Consider the following 18044-nt stretch of genomic DNA (forward strand, 5'->3'; position numbering starts at 1 on the left):
AGACTCCCCTGCCGTCCAGCGCTGTCTTTGCTCATATTCTACTTGCTATAATTAATAAAATTCTAATTGGATTAAGATCCGTTGTGGTCTCAATTTATAACAAATATGCATGTGACTAATGGAATTGTGAAAATATAGAAACCTGTTAACAAATACTAATGACTCGCGCCTCTGGCTATGGTCATGCACCCAGCGCTGTTTGCTTTTGCTTTATTGACTTTGTCCCTTAATAAAACCTTGTTATCTTGTTTAGAGAAGTAGATTCGTATTTCACATTATGTACATTACATCATACTTTTAGATAATGCCTCCCGCATGCACAGTAAAATGTGGGAGTGGGCTTTCGGACTGCTGCTGGTTATTTCTTCATCACTTTGTTTTAGGACCGTTGTCATATCATTAACCACCAGGTGGTTCTGGCAAAGTTTATCTTTGTAATTTCCTTTTTTCTATAGTTGCTAACAAAGCCTAACGTCCTTGAAGTTACTTATTTACAACCCTATTCTTCAATCAACCCCATTCTTTTATCCCCCCTATTCTTCAATCAGCCCCATTCTTCAATGGAGAGGAGCGGAAGCGGCCACCTCCCTCTCCCCTCAGGCCCGATACCATAGCCACCGTTGTCGTGGGCCCAGCTGGGGCTGCCGTTGTCGGTGCGTGAACGCTTGCCGCCGTTCGAATCCGCCTGACAGCGCGGGAGAATCACACTGCCCCGTTGCTCTACAGAAGAAGGCGGCTGAGGCTATTTTTTTCTTTTGAGACTTTGTGGTATAGGTAACGGCTACCATCGCCCCGCGATCATTCAGGCGCCGCTTCTGGCAGCTACACGTCGCGTGCACGCTGGGCCTGGCAGAAAGGCTCGTCGAAGAGATTCGGGAGGGTAGCGCCCTCTGGGGTTCATGGTGGAGTGCTTCCATCTGTACGGTAAGGACGGTCTCGCTGAGCCTATTTTGCCTTGGGGGAGTAGCTGCGGGTCTGAGTGCCGTGGGCCCCTCGGGGCTTGGCTTACGGTGGGTGGATCTGTAGCTGGTGGATCTGTGGCCGGTTCCTGGAGCCCGCCCGGAATGCGGGGCGGTGCTTGTCTTCGGGCCCGGCCAGGGTCTCGGTGAGGCTTGGGGCGTTGAGGGCCTGTTCCCCTGGTCTGCCGTCAATGTGCAGCCGCCGTTTTCTCCCGTGTTAGCCTCGGAGCAAGGAATCGACTCAGACATTCACCCTAAGCCGTTGTGGGTAGGTTTGGCTCGTGTTAACTGAAATGGCAACACGACTGATGTGTAACGGCGTAGGACACCTCTAGAGGGATTATTCACATGTTTTGTTTAGTTTCTGAACAACTAAAGACGCAAAAGAAGTCATTAGTTGGGCGTCCTGTGCAGGCACGCTGCAGTAAGGAGCTCAGAAACCTGGTCCTCTTTGGGAGAGCTTTTTGTTTTATAATAAATGTCACATAACTTCAGCTGGGTGGCAGGCAGTCTTCCAGTGTGAGATGATAGACAAGCAGGGGAACAATGGTTTTCTGTGCCTTATGGAAGCCTTTGGCTTTGCAAAGTATATATTTTTTGTCTATTTGTTACAGACTCAATGGAGCTACGATAAGGTGGCACAAACCCGTTGCCAGCATGTTTCTCTACAACCTGATGTTGCAGTGTGCTACTGGCATTAGCTATGCTATCCATGGCAATTTCTCAGGTAATTTTCTTCTTTCATGTATCTAGGCTTGAGCGTTTTTGTGTTGTGGAAAAAAGGTGTTTGTGTTTTATTTGGTTTAGTTGCTGAAGCTAGTCTATTTCAGCATAGGTTTTTATTTCTATTTTTTACTGGTATATTGTCATTTGTTCTTGAGCTGTTGTAACTTGTGGAAGGATCAAGAGAAGTTTGGCTCAATTATCTATAGATTTAATTTAGTATTTTGTCTGCTTTCCTGGTCTGTTAAAAGATTTTCAAACAATAGTGGCACTGAACGTAGTTAAGTTGCTTTGAATTCCTCCATAGCAATTGTAAAATGTGAAAAACTAAAGAATAAGGTATTGTTTATTAAGATATATGTTAGGTATATATATGTTAAGCCCAATATAAAGGTTAGACAACAAAAGATATGAAATTGCTTATGCACACAGTTAACGGACACAGTTTATGCAAGATAAGATAACCGCAATCGCTTACACCAATTAAACCACAATCGCTTACACCAATTAAACCAGAAACCGTTTATGCAAACATAAGATGACCACAAGGTGTTACAGAAACTGGCTTGCAAGATGTTCCAGGAACTGGCAGAAATAAGACAAACCACTCCATATAAGGACATAAATGAAGGATCAACTATGGAACAAAGGAGGAAGACTTCTTACTTCGGCCTCACCGACCACCGGGAGGCAGAAGTCGACCCCCTAGCAACAGCTGAAGCATGCGCAGAGTACCTCAACTACGTCATGAACACGGAAGTAAAAGATGTATAAGGGAGGGCTTTTTGAACTGCTCAGCACGGCAGTAGGCGGAGCGCAGACTCCCCTGCCGTCCAGCGCTGTCTTTGCTCATATTCTACTTGCTATAATTAATAAAATTCTAATTGGATTATGATCCGTTGTGGTCTCAATTTATAACAATTTCTGGTGCCGTGACTCGGATAAGGAATGGTGAGCTTTGGTCCTCCGGAGAGGCGCCCCGCGACATTTCGCGGCCCCGCGACCAACAGCCTACCTCAACCTTACCGACGAACCTAAATTCTAGAATAATGAGCAAAGGAAAAAAAACGGTAAAATCCCATAAAAATTCTGTGCACGGGAGTCCGGACGAAGACTCAGGACGCGTAAGTATTTTGCGAAATTCGCAGAGCGGAATTGTCCGCGGCGAAACTGTTCGCAGGTTTGCCGTTCGGGCGGGATTGGGTTTCCTGGAATATAACGAATGAGAGGTTCGATATACTGAACCAAGCGAGTGTGTACCCTTAAGTACTGCGTTTTCCATCTCCCGCGAGGGACTGGGCCAGGAACAAGGGGGAGCGAGTGAGTGTATATTTGTGGATATTCCAGAAGATGGGGGGCGAAGGGCAGCAAGCCTTCGACTCACATGAATATATCTTAGATAATTGGAGAGATTTCCCTGGAACCCTAGGGAAAGATAAGCAAAAAATGATAGAATATTGTACTAAGATATGGGGAGGGAAGACGGGTCCCAGTAGAGGTCCCAGTCCCGGGGGCCCAGGCAGAGGTCCCCGGAGTAAGACAATGGGTCAGAGTAAGAGTCGTAATTATAACCCAGGAAAGGATCCAAGGAGAGATCCTAAGAATAAAGCAGGGAGCAGCCCACCGGATGCACCACCGGACGGTCCCCTGGGGTTAATGATAAAGTACTGGGACATTCAGCTGTCCCAGGAAGGAAAAAAAAGAGTAAGGAAAAAATGGTCCATTACTGTATGGAAGTATGGGGAAAAAAAAAAAATTCGACCCGATATTTGGGTCCGCAAGACACAGTGGGTGTCTTGTACAAAAAGGTTTTATGCACAAGAGGCAGCGGGCGTCCTATGGTTTACAATCACAGGAGGCAGTGGGCATCTTGTAGTTAGGATCCTGCAAGACACAGTGGGTGTCTCGTAGAAAAAGTTTTGTTTTTTAGGCAGCAGACATCTGATGGTCTGAATCCTGCAAGATATAGTGGGTGTCTTGCAGAAAAGGTTTTGAGGATTTCAAAGGTATGTGCTGCATGAAAGTAATCTGACCATTCTGAATCAATCCATATTAAGCTGGGAAAACTGCAGGAGAATATGCAAAAGCTTAAAATTGTTGGAAGTGGATTGGATAAGGAGTTACTGGATGGTTCAGAGATATACTTAACCAAGGCCTTCTCCAGGTAACATGGATAGGTCTGTCATAAATAATAGAGTAAAAGAATTTACTCACTTTATAGAAAAAGGGAGAACTGATACACGGGTAACCAATGTACAGGGAGGTAATACAGAGAAATTGTATAAGGGAGTTAAAGGAATTCCTATGCTTAAACAAAAGTATTGTCTGTCCTAAATACCTGCCATTGCCATCTTGCCAAGGCATTGATTACTGCTGGAGGGGAAGAAGCAGATGTTAATTCTATTGACAAAAGCAGATGAAAGGTCCTGCTGATAAGCCGTGGAGAGGCAGACTGGGCGATCAAGCCTTAAGACCATGACAAAAGCACAGATGTTTGTTCCTACTGATAAGCGGCAGGAGAAGCAGACTGGGCGCCGACTAACCCTAAGTCCATGTCTGAAGATTAAAAGGTGTAAAGGTTAAGAAGAGGGAGACTCATTTATTTCATCCTGAGACCCCTGCCCATGATCAGAAGGGGCACTGCGCAAGTGCAAAGGACCTTCTGGCTCATTATAATACGAAGCGGGGATAGATAATACATATGTATAGGCGGATCGGGTGAGCCCGGGTTTTCGCTGTATCCCAAGTTTTGGGAGCCAGAACGAACCTGCTAGGGGGGCAGGTGAAGGGTAAGCGAACCCACCAGGTTTCTGCTGTATCTCAAATTCTGAGAACCGTGAGGAGAGTAAGCGGAACCATAGCGTGAGTGGGGGATCCCATGTGTAACTTTGTGTTTCTGTGTGACTGAGACGTAGCATAGCTACAAAGCGAGTGTGGAGTCCCAATCCGCGGTTCCGTGTCTCCGCGAGGAGAGCGGCCGGAGACGGACGAAGCGTCTATATTTTTTTGGACCTGTGTGTCCTGTCTGTGAGCGGGGGGCCTGGCTGCCCTCCCGCTGTCCTGTCTGTGTAACCCTGTGTGTGTCCTGTCTGTGAGCAGGGGCCTGGCTGCCCTCCCGCTGTCCTGTCTGTGTAACCCTGTGTGTGTCCTGTCTGTGAGCAGGGGCCTGGCTGCCCTCCCGCTGTCCTGTCTGTGTAACCCTGTGTGTATCCTGTCTGTGAACAGCTTAGAAAAGGGCGGAGGGGGAGTGTCCGGCTGCCCCTCTCGCTGCTTTTTTTTTTTTCTATCCTGTGTATCCTCTTGTGTGTGTACAGCCATTAAATTATAGATACCCAATCCGTAATTCTCTGAGAACAGAAATAAAATTATTATTTTGTGGAAAAAGCCACAAAAGTTCTGGAGGACCTCTGGGAGGTTAAAAGAAAAACTGGGAAAGGGTTTGTAAAAAAAAAAAAGTATCAAAGAAAATTTGAAGAGGCATGATTGTAAAGGAAATTTTGCTGTAACCGAAACTATGATCTAACAACAGGGGAGCTGATCTTCAGAACCCAGAGATATTATTGTACTGACCCCCTTAAGAATATCATACAACTTGTGTGTAGGTGCTCTCATTTTCATAAGTGCATTTGCAGAGCACTGGGAAAGAGAAGCTATAGAGATCTGTAAAAGATTGGCTGAAATGGGAGCCGGTCAAGACAAGGAAATTCTGAAGAAAAGCCCATTGGGTTACATTTTGGCACATTGGAAAGAACTGAGAGGGTCTTCTGGGGCCTCTGTAAACAAGAAAACGTTGGTAAAATATTATAACCAATGCTGACCTTCATACACTTTAGAAGATCAGGAAAAATGACCTAAAATGGAACTTTGAATTATTATACATTGTTATAATTAATGTTGTTTTTGAGGTGATAAGGAAAATGGAATGAAGTAATGTATGCAAATATGACAGAGTGCAAAATTAATATACCTCTTCCTGATCCCTTAATTTTGGCTTTGGAAAAGGACAGGAAAAACTAAAAGCTAAAGAGATGTTGTTCAGATTGTGATACTGGGGAAAGATGTTAAGAAGTTAAGATGTTAAAAGGAGGAAGCTCGAGCAGCTCCTGTGTTTGAGCATGGGATGGGTGCCAGGATAGGCAAACAAATGGAAACAGACATGTTAATAGATGGGACTGAAGGGTTGTTGGATAAATGTGGACTGGGAGTAAAGGAGGAAACATGGAAAGTGGATAAAAAGAAAGCGGTTGCTTTAAAACTGGTGGAGAAGGAATGTTGAACAGAGGTGGGGGAGTAGGCTTTTCTGTGGAACCGGATCTGTGTGTGTGCTATGGGGAATCTGGACCCTGGAAGTGAGACTGCCCTGGAGGGGAGTGCCATGGGGCGGCTGCAGTGAATGAATTAGAACTAGAATGACATAAAAGCTGAAAAGAAGAGAGTTTATCCCCTCGTTGGGAGGGACCATTTCTTGTTCTTTTAACTACAGAAACGGCGATAAGAGCTGCTGAAAAAAGGTGGACACACGCGTCTTGAGTAAAAGGACCCATAAAGGAATGGAAAGTTGTGACTGAACCCAGAGACGCCAAGCTGACCCTCTAGAGGACTTGGATAAGTAACTGAGAGAATTCATATTGACTCCTGTAAATCTGATATGGGAAATGAAGATATAGATTTGGAAATTATTTTAAGAAACCATAGGATAAGGGCCAGTATTAGTCCATGTCCTCCTATATGCAAACACTGCAATTTGTATATTAGAGCCAAGTGTCCCAATTATTTGAAGCATATTATTACTCGTAGGGGAGACCAGGAACAATTTTTTGAGAAATCAATTACAGTTCTTTTGCATTCGGTGTGAAATTACCACCTCATTGGAACAGTTGTTGTGGGTCAAATACTACTACCATAGTAGCCGACAGGGAATATACCTTTAACCTACCAGAGAGGGCAAGACCGGAGGGAATCGGTGCTGCAGCTGAAAAGGTCTGCCGAGGGCTGCAACCCCTGGGGCTGTGACCGCTGAGCACTATGATCCTGACCGGACCTCTTTTGGTGTCAGTTCTGATAGGAACCATATGGGAAGATGCCGTGGCTTCTAAAATCATTCACAACAACTGTAGTGAATGCATTACCACAACTAGACAAGGGAGAGTAACCACTCAAATGCTGGTCTACCACACCTTTTATGAATGCAAAGGAACAAAGACAGGCAGTTGCATATACAATCAAACTCAGTGAGAACAAATTCAGAAGGAAGATTAATTGGAATAAGTTATAATGAAGTTATAACCAATTTGAGTACCTCACTGTCAATAATTTTTGATGCATGTGATATTATAGATGATGATTTAGATACTAATAGTGGAAGTTCAGAGTGGAGGCAGTACTACAGTAGCCAACCAAAATATATTTGCCCAGGTGGATACCAATGTCATATAAATCCTGATTATGTACCTAATCAAACAGCTAGGTATCAGTCATCACACCTCTGTGGAAGAAAAGGATGGTCTTGTGTATGCTGGGATACTGCAGGCTAGGGATGTGATTATCAATGTAAGACTTTACAAGCTTCAATAGCAAGAATGCAAACAAACAATAACTGTACAACCCGTGCCTGCAATCCAATAAATTTAACTCTCATAGATTTGAAAAAAATTGGAAACAGAAGCAAGTAACTAAAATTGGACTTAAAATATATGGAACTGGGGAAGACCCAGCTGTGATTATTAGTATTAAGATCAAAAAAAAAAAAACTGGAGTCCAATATGAAATTCTCACAGTTGCTAAAAATCTCCTTGTAAATCTTGCTGAAAATATATCTAAAGCATTGAATGTAACTAACTGCTATGTTTGTAGGGGAACTAACCAGGGAAAGAGATGGGCCTGGGAGGCAATGGAGAGTAATACAAGCGACCCTACAATCTGGAAAAATCGAAAAGGAAACAAAAGGAGACAACAATGGATCTTGCAAACGGATATAATCTGAAAAAGTTGTTGGCAAAATTTAGAAAATGGTGTAAAACCAATAGGAAATTTACTTTGTGAAGGGGGTTATATGTGAAAGAGAGCAAAGAAAGACTGGGGAAGATGGGGAAATCCCATAGAAATAAATCACCAATTCAGTAACTGGACTAATGGAACTAACATACCAAACAGTTGGCCTACTCCAGATGGATATTATTGAATCTGTGGTAAAATAACTTTTGCATTTTTACCCCAAAATTGGACAGGTTCATGTATATTAGGAATGATCAGACCTAATTTCTTCTTATTAAGGAGAAAACAATATAAAAGAGAGCTACAAAATGGAAAGACAATGAGTGGCCACCTGAATGAATAATCTATTCTGATTTGGCAACTTGGGCCGAAGATGCATCCTGGGGATACAGAACTCCTATATGGATGTTGAATAGAATTATAAGGTCACAAGCTGTGGTAGAAATAGTAGTAAATAAAACAAAAAATACATTAGGATTAATTGCAAAGCAAAATACTAAAATGAAAACTGCAATATATCAGAATCGTGTGGTTTTAGATGACCTGTTGGCTCAAGAAGGAGTGGTCTGTGGAAAATTTAATCTTAGTGATTGCTGTTTAGGATTAGATCTATTGTTCTTAAAAGAAGGAGGGTTATGTGTAGCTCTCAATGAAGAATGTTGTTCTTTTGCTGACCATACTGGAGTAATACAGGACACCATGTCTGAACTCCGGAAAAGGTTAGATCAGCGTAAAAACGATCGTGAGGCGGGCAGGTCATGGTATGAAAACTGGTTTAATGTTTCACCTTGACTAACCACTTTGTTGTCCACTTTAGCAGGACCGCTTATCATGTTGATTTTGGGACTTATATTTGGGCCTTGTATATTATGCTATATTTTACACTTTATTAGGGAACGATTTGACATAGCTAAACTACTTATTTTAACTATGAGGTCTGGGGCAAATTATAAAAGTGTATCTATTGATGAGGATGAAAATTGTTGTGAATATATTATGTCACGTAGGGACTACACTGATTGTAATTGTGAGGTATTACCCTGTGAGTGTTCTGATAAATGTTGGGATTGTGAAAAAAGGTTTATTTGCAGTGCTGAGAATGAAAGCAGCATCTAATAAACAATAATAGGATAAAAAGAAAAAGGGGGGATTGTGAAAAACTAAAGAATAAGGCATTGTTTATTAAGATATATGTTAAGCCCAATATAAAGGTTAGACAACAAAAGATATGAAATTGCTTATGCACACAGTTAACGGACACAGTTTATGCAAGATAAGATAACCGCAATCGCTTACACCAATTAAACCAGAAACCGTTTATGCAAACATAAGATGACCACAAGGTGTTACAGAAACTGGCTTGCAAGATGTTCCAGGAACTGGCAGAAATAAGACAAACCACTCCATATAAGGACATAAATGAAGGATCAACTATGGAACAAAGGAGGAAGACTTCTTACTTCGGCCTCACCGACCACCGGGAGGCAGAAGTCGACCCCCTAGCAACAGCTGAAGCATGCGCAGAGTACCTCAACTACGTCATGAACACGGAAGTAAAAGATGTATAAGGGAGGGCTTTTTGAACTGCTCAGCACGGCAGTAGGCGGAGCGCAGACTCCCCTGCCGTCCAGCGCTGTCTTTGCTCATATTCTACTTGCTATAATTAATAAAATTCTAATTGGATTATGATCCGTTGTGGTCTCAATTTATAACATAAAACTTGTTGGCATTTGGTAGTCACGAAGTTGTATCATCTTTATTATAGTCCTTCTTAAAATTATGTGTTCTGCTGCATTGTTGCTCTTTGACATGTTTTGTGTTCTTTAGGAACCAAACAACAAGAAATTGTTGTTTCCCGTGGCAAGATCCTGGAGTTATTGCGCCCTGATCCTAACACAGGGAAGGTTCACACCCTGATAACTGTGGAAATGTTTGGAGTCATTTGCTCCCTCATGGCCTTCAGGCTGACAGGTGGCACCAAAGACTATATCGTTGTAGGCAGTGATTCGGGGTTGTCGTGGTTTAAACTAAATCTGCACAGTTCCCCCTTTGTTTCCCCTCCCCCCCCTCAGCCGGAGGGATACAACTCCCACGGATCGAGGTAAAATCAGTCCAGCAATCAAGGTATAACAGAAATAACTACCGGTACCAATAACAAATCAATGTTAGAGGAGACAAACAGGGGAAGAGAATACGATACCACCCGCCGATACCACCCGCCTCCACGAGGCCAGCCCAGAAGAGAGAGAGCTTCCCCCCTCCCCTCCTAGCCAGCTTCCAGTTGCCTCCCCGAGCCCAGCCTGGCGTGTTAACTCCTTCCCTCCCGGCCAGCTTCCAATCCCCTCCCCGAGCAGGACGTGCTGTGGTATGGAATACCTCCCCGACTAGCCCAGACCAGGCGCCCTATCTCTCCCTCCTCCCTGGCAGAGCATGAGCTACTGCTGAACCCATGACAGGGGTGCATTGTTATTCTGGAGTACCAGCCCTCAAAGAACGTGTTTGAGAAGATTCATCAGGAAACCTTTGGCAAGAGTGGATGTCGCAGAATCGTTCCAGGCCAGTATTTGGCTGTAGACCCAAAGGGCCGTGCAGTCATGATCAGTAAGTCAGTCAGCTTGGTTTCACCTTATCTTTTTTTCCTCCTGTCTTGTGGATACTTATTTTGGAGAGAATTTCTGCCATGTGCAATTGGAAGTGTTTCTCAAGCAGTTTGTTAAGCTATGAGACATGTCAGAGAGAATGCAGGCATTTAGAATAGTTCCTTGATGCTGATGGAATTGTACAAATGAATTCTAATGCTGGAAAGAGGCCATCTTGCTTAGCAGTGCACAGAGCCCCAGAGTGCAATGTCTGGGAGAAAAGTTGAGGTAGCATGCATCAGTGCTACTGCATAGCCAGTCAGTTCCTGTAGCCTGAAATGCTGTTATGTGTTCCTGTCTTTTTTCTGAGATGATTTGTGGTTGTTTGGGGTTTTTTTGAGTGGGTGGGGGTTGTGGTGATGTGTGTTTATAAAACGTGCCACAAGGTGTCTTAGTGACTTGGTACATGAACTTCCTCAATTGTGCAATGCTGCTTTCCTACATGCTGAAATCTTGTAGTGATAGGTACTTTAATAGTGCCTTTTTATGTTAGGAATATCAACAAATAATTTTTTTTTCTAACGAGTCTTGTTTTCATTGGTGAGGAGGTAGCAGAGTCACAGTTGTGCCATTCATGTTGATAGTTGAATAGTTATGTTGTGGATACTGTGCATCATGCAGGAGTGGATTTTCTTAGTTAAAATATTTCTCAGGAGAGGTCTTCTTGCCAAGTGGCAAGAATAGTGAAACATTTGGCTGTTTTCAATTTGGTTTTCCTTCCCTGCAGTCTGTCATCTCTTGTGTGGTGAAATGAGTGAGTAAACCTGTCTGTAGCCTTTGTAGATTTACTGTTAGGCTAGATGTACGTAGCTCAAAGGGTAAAGTTTTGTCTTTAAAGAGCTGGAGTTCGCATTTGTGCTTGCAGTCCAAAACATTTAAAATGAGACATTCAAAGTGAATCAGGACACAGAGATAAATGAACTTCAGCAGAAGTAATGCTGACATTCTCATGCAAGATTGTGTATTGATACTGGACTGCAGGTATAGTCAGATTTGATCAGCAGGTGCTGTCTTCAGGCACTGTTGTCCTTGCCTTGCAGGTGCTATTGAAAAGCAGAAGTTGGTGTATATCTTGAACAGAGATGCTGCTGCTCGTCTCACCATTTCCTCCCCGCTGGAAGCCCACAAGGCAAATACCTTGGTCTATCATGTGGTGGGAGTTGATGTGGGATTTGAAAACCCAATGTTTGCTTGTCTGGAAATGGATTATTAGGTGAAAAGAAGTTGATCACCTTTGCTATCTTCTGAGCTTTGTCATTCCTCTTCTGTTCTTAATTTGTCCGTGGAGAAAGGGAATGTTGGCTGCTTTTGCTGTCTGAGACAATTTTCATTTGTTACTTTCATGGTTTAAGACCAGCTGGCAGCCCAAAACCATGCAGCCCCTTGCTCACTCTCTCCTTCCTCCCCCTGCTCCTGGAGGAATGGGGAGGAGAATGGAAAGACTGTAACTCCCATGGGTTGAGATAAGATCAGTCCAGTAACTAAGGTATAACACAAACCACTACTGCTGCCACCAATAATAATAATAAGGGAAATAACAGGAGAAGAAAATACAACTGCTCACCACTGGCCGACCGATATCCAGCCTGAGCAGTGATCTAGCCCTTCTGGGTAACTGCCTCCAGTTTATATAGTGGTCATGATGTGCTGTGGTATTGTCGTGATTTAAACCAAGTCCACACACAGCTCGTCCACTCCCCCCCCTCCTCCTCCAACTCCTGGAGAGTTAGGAAGGAGAATCCAAAGAATGTAGCCCCCACGGGCTGAGATAAGCACAGTTTAATAGCTAAGGTATAACACAAATCACTCCTGCTACTACTACTACAAACAATAATGATAAAGCAAATAACAAGTGAAGAGAATACAACACCTCACCAGCCACTGACCCATAACTCACCCCACCCTGCCCGACCGAGCACCGACCGATACCTTCTCCATCCCCCCAGAGCTCCAGCCCTTCCGGGTTTCTTTCCAAGTATACTTGACTCCCCTCCAAGTAAAAGCAAACTGTGGCCTGCACTCTGCTGCCAAAGGAATGGAGAAAAATTCATTGGCAATATCAATCGTGGCATCCCACTTGGCTGTCTTTGACTGCAGTTCATAATGAAGCTCTATCATGTCCATTATGGCAGCACTCAATGGTGATGTGACTTCATTCAGGCCACGATAGTCTACTGTTAGTCTCCTCTCTGTTAGATTTTGCACTGCCCATATGGGGCTATTAAAGGGTGAGCGAGTCCTACTGATCACTCCTTGGCTCTCCAGTCTACTGATCAGCTTATGGATGGGAATCAGGGAGTCTCAGTTGGTGCGATATTGCCGCTGGTGCGCTGTTGTGGTTGTGATTGGCACTTGTTCTTCAACCTTCAGCAACCCCACAAGAGAAGGGTCCTCTGAGAGACCAGGCAAGGTGGACAGCTGCTCAGTTTCCTCAGTCTCCAAAGCAGCAATACCAAAAGCCCATTGGTACCCTTTTTGGCCTTTGAAGTACCTTCTCCTGAGGTAGTCTATGCCAAGGATGCATGGAGCCTCTGGACCAGTCACAATGGGGTGCTTTTGCAACTCCTTTCCGGTCAGGCTGATTTCAGTCTCCAGTACAGTCAACTCTTGGGATCCTCCTGTCACTCCAGAAATGTAGATGGGTTCCACCCCTTGACAGATTGATGGCATCAGGGTACACTGTGCACCAGTATCTACTAGAGCCTTATACTTCTGTGGGACTGATGTGCCAGGCCTACTGATCCCCACAGTCCTGTAAGCCCGACTGTCCCTCCTCCACCTGGCTGGTGGCAGGGCCCCTCTAATAGTGTTCACAACACTGGTCACTTATGTATGGTAGACAGGGGTTAATCTTCTTTATCACAGGAGCTGGAGTAAAATCAGCTCTTCTGCTCTGTCTGGGAACCTGCTCACCAGAAAGCAAAGCCCCAGATTTCATGGCATGATCATCCTTGACCTTTGTTCTTCTCTTCAATTCACGCACCCGTTCCTCCAGAGCTGAGGTAGGTTTTCCATCCCAGTTCCTCATGTTGTCTCTGTGATACTTCAGGTAAAACCATAGAGTGGCCCATTATCTACACCTTCTGTATCTTCTTTCTTGAGCACTAGGACACCTTTTGTTAATAGCCTAGATATGTGTTGGTGTATGTGGGTAGCAGGATAGATCAGGTAGATTGTCTCTCAATTGGTTGAACTCCTGGGACAGTTTTTCCACAGCTGAAATGATGGAAGGGGTGAGATTGCTTTCAAACTCTAGTAGCTGACAAATCATTTCATCCACTGTTGGTGGTACTATGTTGTCGTGGTTTAAAACCAAGTCTGCACAGCTTGTTCACGCACTCCCCCCCTTGCTCCCCCAACTCCCGGAGAGTTAGGAAGGAGAATCCAAAGAATGTAGCCCCCACAGATTGAGATAAGAACAGTTTAATAACTAAGGTATAACACAAATTGCTAATGCCACTACTACTACAAGTAATAATGGTAAAGCAAATAACAAGTGAAGAGAATACAACACCTCACCAGCCACCGACCCATAACTCACCCCACCCTGCCCGACCGAGCACCGACTGATACCTCCTCCATCCCCCCAGAGCTCCAGCCCTTCCTGGTATCTCCCGGTTACCTCCTGGGTATGACATGCTATGGTATGGAATATCTCTTTGGGTAGCCTGGGTCAGGTGTTCTGTCTCTCCTTCTTCCCAGCCTCCCCTCCTCCCTGGCAGAGCATGAGGCTCAGAAAAGGCCTTGGACAAAACAAACATTTGAGCAGTAACTCAAAACATACTTGCTCTCAGCAACCGTTCCCAGCCCGAAAGTCAAAACACAGCACTGCACCAGCTACCAAGAAGGAGAAAAAATGACTGCTACTGCTGAAACCAGGACGTATGTAATTTCAGGTTATTGCTGCCAATGAATGGGCATATGTTGATGGTGAATTTTGTGTAAATTTCTGCCACATGGGTCATGTATCTGGGTTTGTGGGTGCATCCCCGCATCCGACTTGTGATAGATCATCTCTACAATGGTTGATTCCTTGAGAGACTGGATGCCTCTGTCTAAAGTAGTCTACTTGGCGGAATGACTCATAACATTATCCTTGTATGGAAACCTTTCTTTCACAGCTGCCAAGAGCCACTGTCCTGGTGTGCTGCCCTCTGATGGTCATGGGCAGGGGTCTTCTGGATGAAGAAAGAGATCTTCCTCGCTATGCACTTTTCACCCTTGGCACAGTTTCCCCAGCTGCAACCTCAAGTCTTATAGAAAATAGTTGAAACAAATTCCTGTCAGACATTCATCTTGAGGGAAAAGGATCTCTGATTTTAAACAAATGGTTTTGGCTACCTGTTCTATTCTGGGTTATAGCTTAACTGGCAAGAACAAGAACATACCTGTTCCCTATACTAAATTAAGACAATCCCTAGTCTGAAGAAAACTCTTAATCCTTTCCTTAGTCAGTTACTATTTCTTGCATCAGTATAAATTAATTGACCTTGGTAATGAGTGATGGTTCATACATGGAAATGTGCAAGAATTCCTACATACAACTGTGGTGTGAAAGTGCTCCCCATCTCTTCATTGAGATACTGAAGCTAAGAGATATTAACTAGATTGCATGTAGCTGGGAGCCGATGAAAAAGTATGTATTTTTAGGTAATGTGTGGGTGCTCTTGTACTATCATGTGGGATTTCGTCAGTTAATAGGTATTTGAAAGGCAACAGATGAACCCATGGACTTAAAGGCCTGCTTACAAGGCTTGGATACAAAGCCAGCCTAATGCCTTCAGCTTGGGAAACCACTGAATCACTACAGGTTCCTCTCCAAACACAAGGGAAGCTAAGCTATTTGAGCATTCTTGTGTGATTGCCCTATTGTTGCATCTTCTGTAGGCAGCTGTTATATTAGCATAGGAATAGACACATAGCCACTGGAATCGTTATATGAGGTGCTTTATTGCAGCGCTGGGAAACCAGGGGCACGTGCCCGAATCTGGCTTCGACCTCGTCACATCGCGCTCACAATTTATACATCAAAAGTTTTGCAATTAATGCATATTCAACATAAATTGCTACCTTAACTAATACATATGCATCAGGGATTCCCTCATCAGTCCATTACAACATCAGCCTCTTCTGCACTTGGGCAGCCCCCTCTGGTGGTCGTCCTGATGAAGTAAGGAGTCTTCCTCAGATGAAGTAAGAAGTCTTCCTTGCTTTGTCCCTTTCACCTGTCCGTTCTTTGGACAGGCCCCAACCATTATGTGGATGCCAGCATTCTCTTGTTTTCACTTGGCTGCCTCTGGTCAGTCTGCATGTTCTGCTTGGGTAAGGTTTTACAATACTTAAATCCACCCCTGCACCATTCTCCATATATGGCTATGTTAATTTCTACTGCTAGGACTACCATTGTGATATTTAGTTATAGATTAACTAAGGTACAGAACAACAAAGTTACAACTTGTTAATATATAAAGGCCTTCTATTGATTTACAAACTTTCAAATATAGTCACTTCTATCACTCTATATGATTATTTTTAACATAAAATTTCACCCTTTTCTAACATTTTCCCCCTTTGAAAATACTTCATCTTCAGCAAGTATTTTCACTCCTTAGAATTTAAGTAGCTGTCTCCTGATAGGTAGGCGGGGGTGTTGGGTATTTTGGATACTCTCTCGTTACTGCTCCTATAATTCGATGAGTCCATGCACTGCTGCGGGCTATTTCTCTTCAGATACAGAGATACATCAGATATATCATCAAAAACACAATATCATTATTACAGTTTGTACGAGGGAGTGAACCCATCTGGTAAGATGAAGGCCTAAACTGTCAAATAATGCTCCAATCCAATTTTGTTCAATATCTTCCTTTTCCTTTTCTGCATCTTGTTCAATTTTGGTCAGCTGGGAAATATCGTGCTCTACATCTTCAGTCACATTGGGAATGTGAACACAGCAATGGTCAACTCTGTCTTTCAAATATCCACGGACACCATGGTCTTTAAGTAACAACATGTCTAATGCCATTCTGTTCTGCACGCTCCTTTTGGTTGTCGCTTCTAGTTGCAAATTTAAATCTCTGAATCTCTTCTTCGTTATTGTAGCTAATATTTCCGTTTGACCAATCAACTTGTCAATCATTTCTCTATTTCGATATGCTGCCACTTGAGCAAATAGGGTTTCTAAAACACATCCTACTTTAACTCCCGTGGAGGGTTCCTGCCAAGTGTCTTCATCATTATCATCATTTATATGTCTTCTTGTTCGAATATGCAGGGTTTCCAATTTGCCTTTAAATGGTGATTTCTGCCAAACTGGACAAAGAGTAGGTAGTCCCAGAGTAATTTCTTTAGCTGAACCTTTCATGGATAGGTGGGTAGTCCAGGTTCCATCACTAGCTGCCCAGACAAAATGTCCCGTACTACGCACTGTTGAATACCTACAGCCTATATAATTATCTGGGACGTTAGTTGTTTTTCCTCCGATTTTTAGTCCCCAACATGCACACCCGGCCATTAAAGCAATCTTAACTGGGAGTATTGTAATCTTTTCAGGATCAGTATCACAATCCAAAATTTTTGTACAATTCTACCAGGGAACATGTTTGATAATATCTCGACTACCCTTATTCATATGGACAGTAAGTTATTTATGTCTACTGTTGCATTTTGTTTTCCTGTCCATTTAAGACACCAAGGTGTGTTGCCAATATATTGGAATTTCTGCAGAATACTCATTGACCAAGCTGTGTCTCAATTTCGTTTTGAATTATTCACCTTTTTGCATTCCCACACCTTTTCTTTTACTTGTCTGTTTACCTTAATTTCTTTATCATAAATACATTGTCCCAATTCTCCTCTTATAGAAATAAACTGAGAATTTAGTTTTTTTTTACATAATGACTTTGATACCAAAAGTGCAGGGTCTCCGAAAACATCTTCTTTCTGATGTTTTTAATTTTTGCAAGATCTTCAATGAGGCCTATCATTAAGTTTTCCTCAGGATTTCAGCGATATAATTGGACTGTCTGTGTTGGATCTACTGATCTTCTAGCTCTCACTTCTGTAACTTTGATTTCACTATAGCCAATTGCAGTTTTGTTCTTATATTCACATCTGTAAGTCCCTAAATTTGTCCTACTTATTTCTGTCTAACATTAACCTCAACATCCTTATACTGCAGTCCTGCATCCTGTCTTGCTTTATCTTTATGTTGTTGAGTTCTGCGGCTTTATACGTTTTTCTGACAGTCAATATGGTCTTGTCGATAGCTGTACACAGCTGTATCCTTGATCCCATATCAGCAATGGCACTGGTCCTTTCCACTCATTATCATGTAGATCTTGATCTTTCGAGGACCCTTCTAACCCTTGGGATTCTGTGATTCTGTTGTTAACCAGTGGTTTGGGCAAGGAATTGTCCTTCAGATGTCACAGTTGCTGTACTGCGGAAAGAGAATCAAAACTAGACCCTATCTCCTACATATGCCAAGCACAGGCTACTGGGCCTGCCCTTTTTCCCCTGGATGGCTCTCTGATAACAGCAGAGGCCGTCCCTCACATAAGGGTCTGGCATGGCATGTCCCTACCACTCCACGCGTGCTGGGTTGCAGCCAGCAGCGGAGATAAAGGTTTCTTCTTGGCAGCAAACACAGGGGCCAACCCAGTCTTGCCCTTGACTGTGGTAGTAGGCATTTGATCAACATCAGTCCTTGCACCCTGTTGTCGGTGCA

At 43.4% G+C, this 18044-nt stretch overlaps 1 protein-coding gene across 1 annotated transcript; it reads left to right on the plus strand.

The window, feature by feature from the left end:
- The first annotated feature begins 1616 nt into the window (after positions 1 to 1616).
- Positions 1617 to 11528, plus strand: LOC117438233 (splicing factor 3B subunit 3-like). The gene is made up of 4 exons (XM_034073742.1): positions 1617 to 1686; positions 9504 to 9691; positions 10139 to 10277; positions 11356 to 11528. The coding sequence occupies exons 1-4, from the start codon at positions 1617 to 1619 to the stop codon at positions 11526 to 11528; spliced, it is 570 nt and encodes a 189-aa protein (XP_033929633.1).
- The last annotated feature ends 6516 nt before the right edge of the window (positions 11529 to 18044 follow it).

The sequence above is a fragment of the Melopsittacus undulatus genome, assembly GCF_012275295.1.
Source record: "Melopsittacus undulatus isolate bMelUnd1 chromosome W unlocalized genomic scaffold, bMelUnd1.mat.Z SUPER_W_unloc_2, whole genome shotgun sequence".
NCBI lineage: Eukaryota > Metazoa > Chordata > Aves > Psittaciformes > Psittaculidae > Melopsittacus > Melopsittacus undulatus.

Bases quoted from the DNA above. Each gene is read 5' to 3' on its own strand.
- LOC117438233 (XM_034073742.1), top strand. From the start codon at position 1,617: ATGTTTCTCTACAACCTGATGTTGCAGTGTGCTACTGGCATTAGCTAT. The intron at 1,687-9,503 runs GTAATTTTCTTC...TGTGTTCTTTAG, and splicing joins TATCCATGGCAATTTCTCAG to GAACCAAACAACAAGAAATT. The intron at 10,278-11,355 runs GTAAGTCAGTCA...CTTGCCTTGCAG, and splicing joins GGGCCGTGCAGTCATGATCA to GTGCTATTGAAAAGCAGAAG.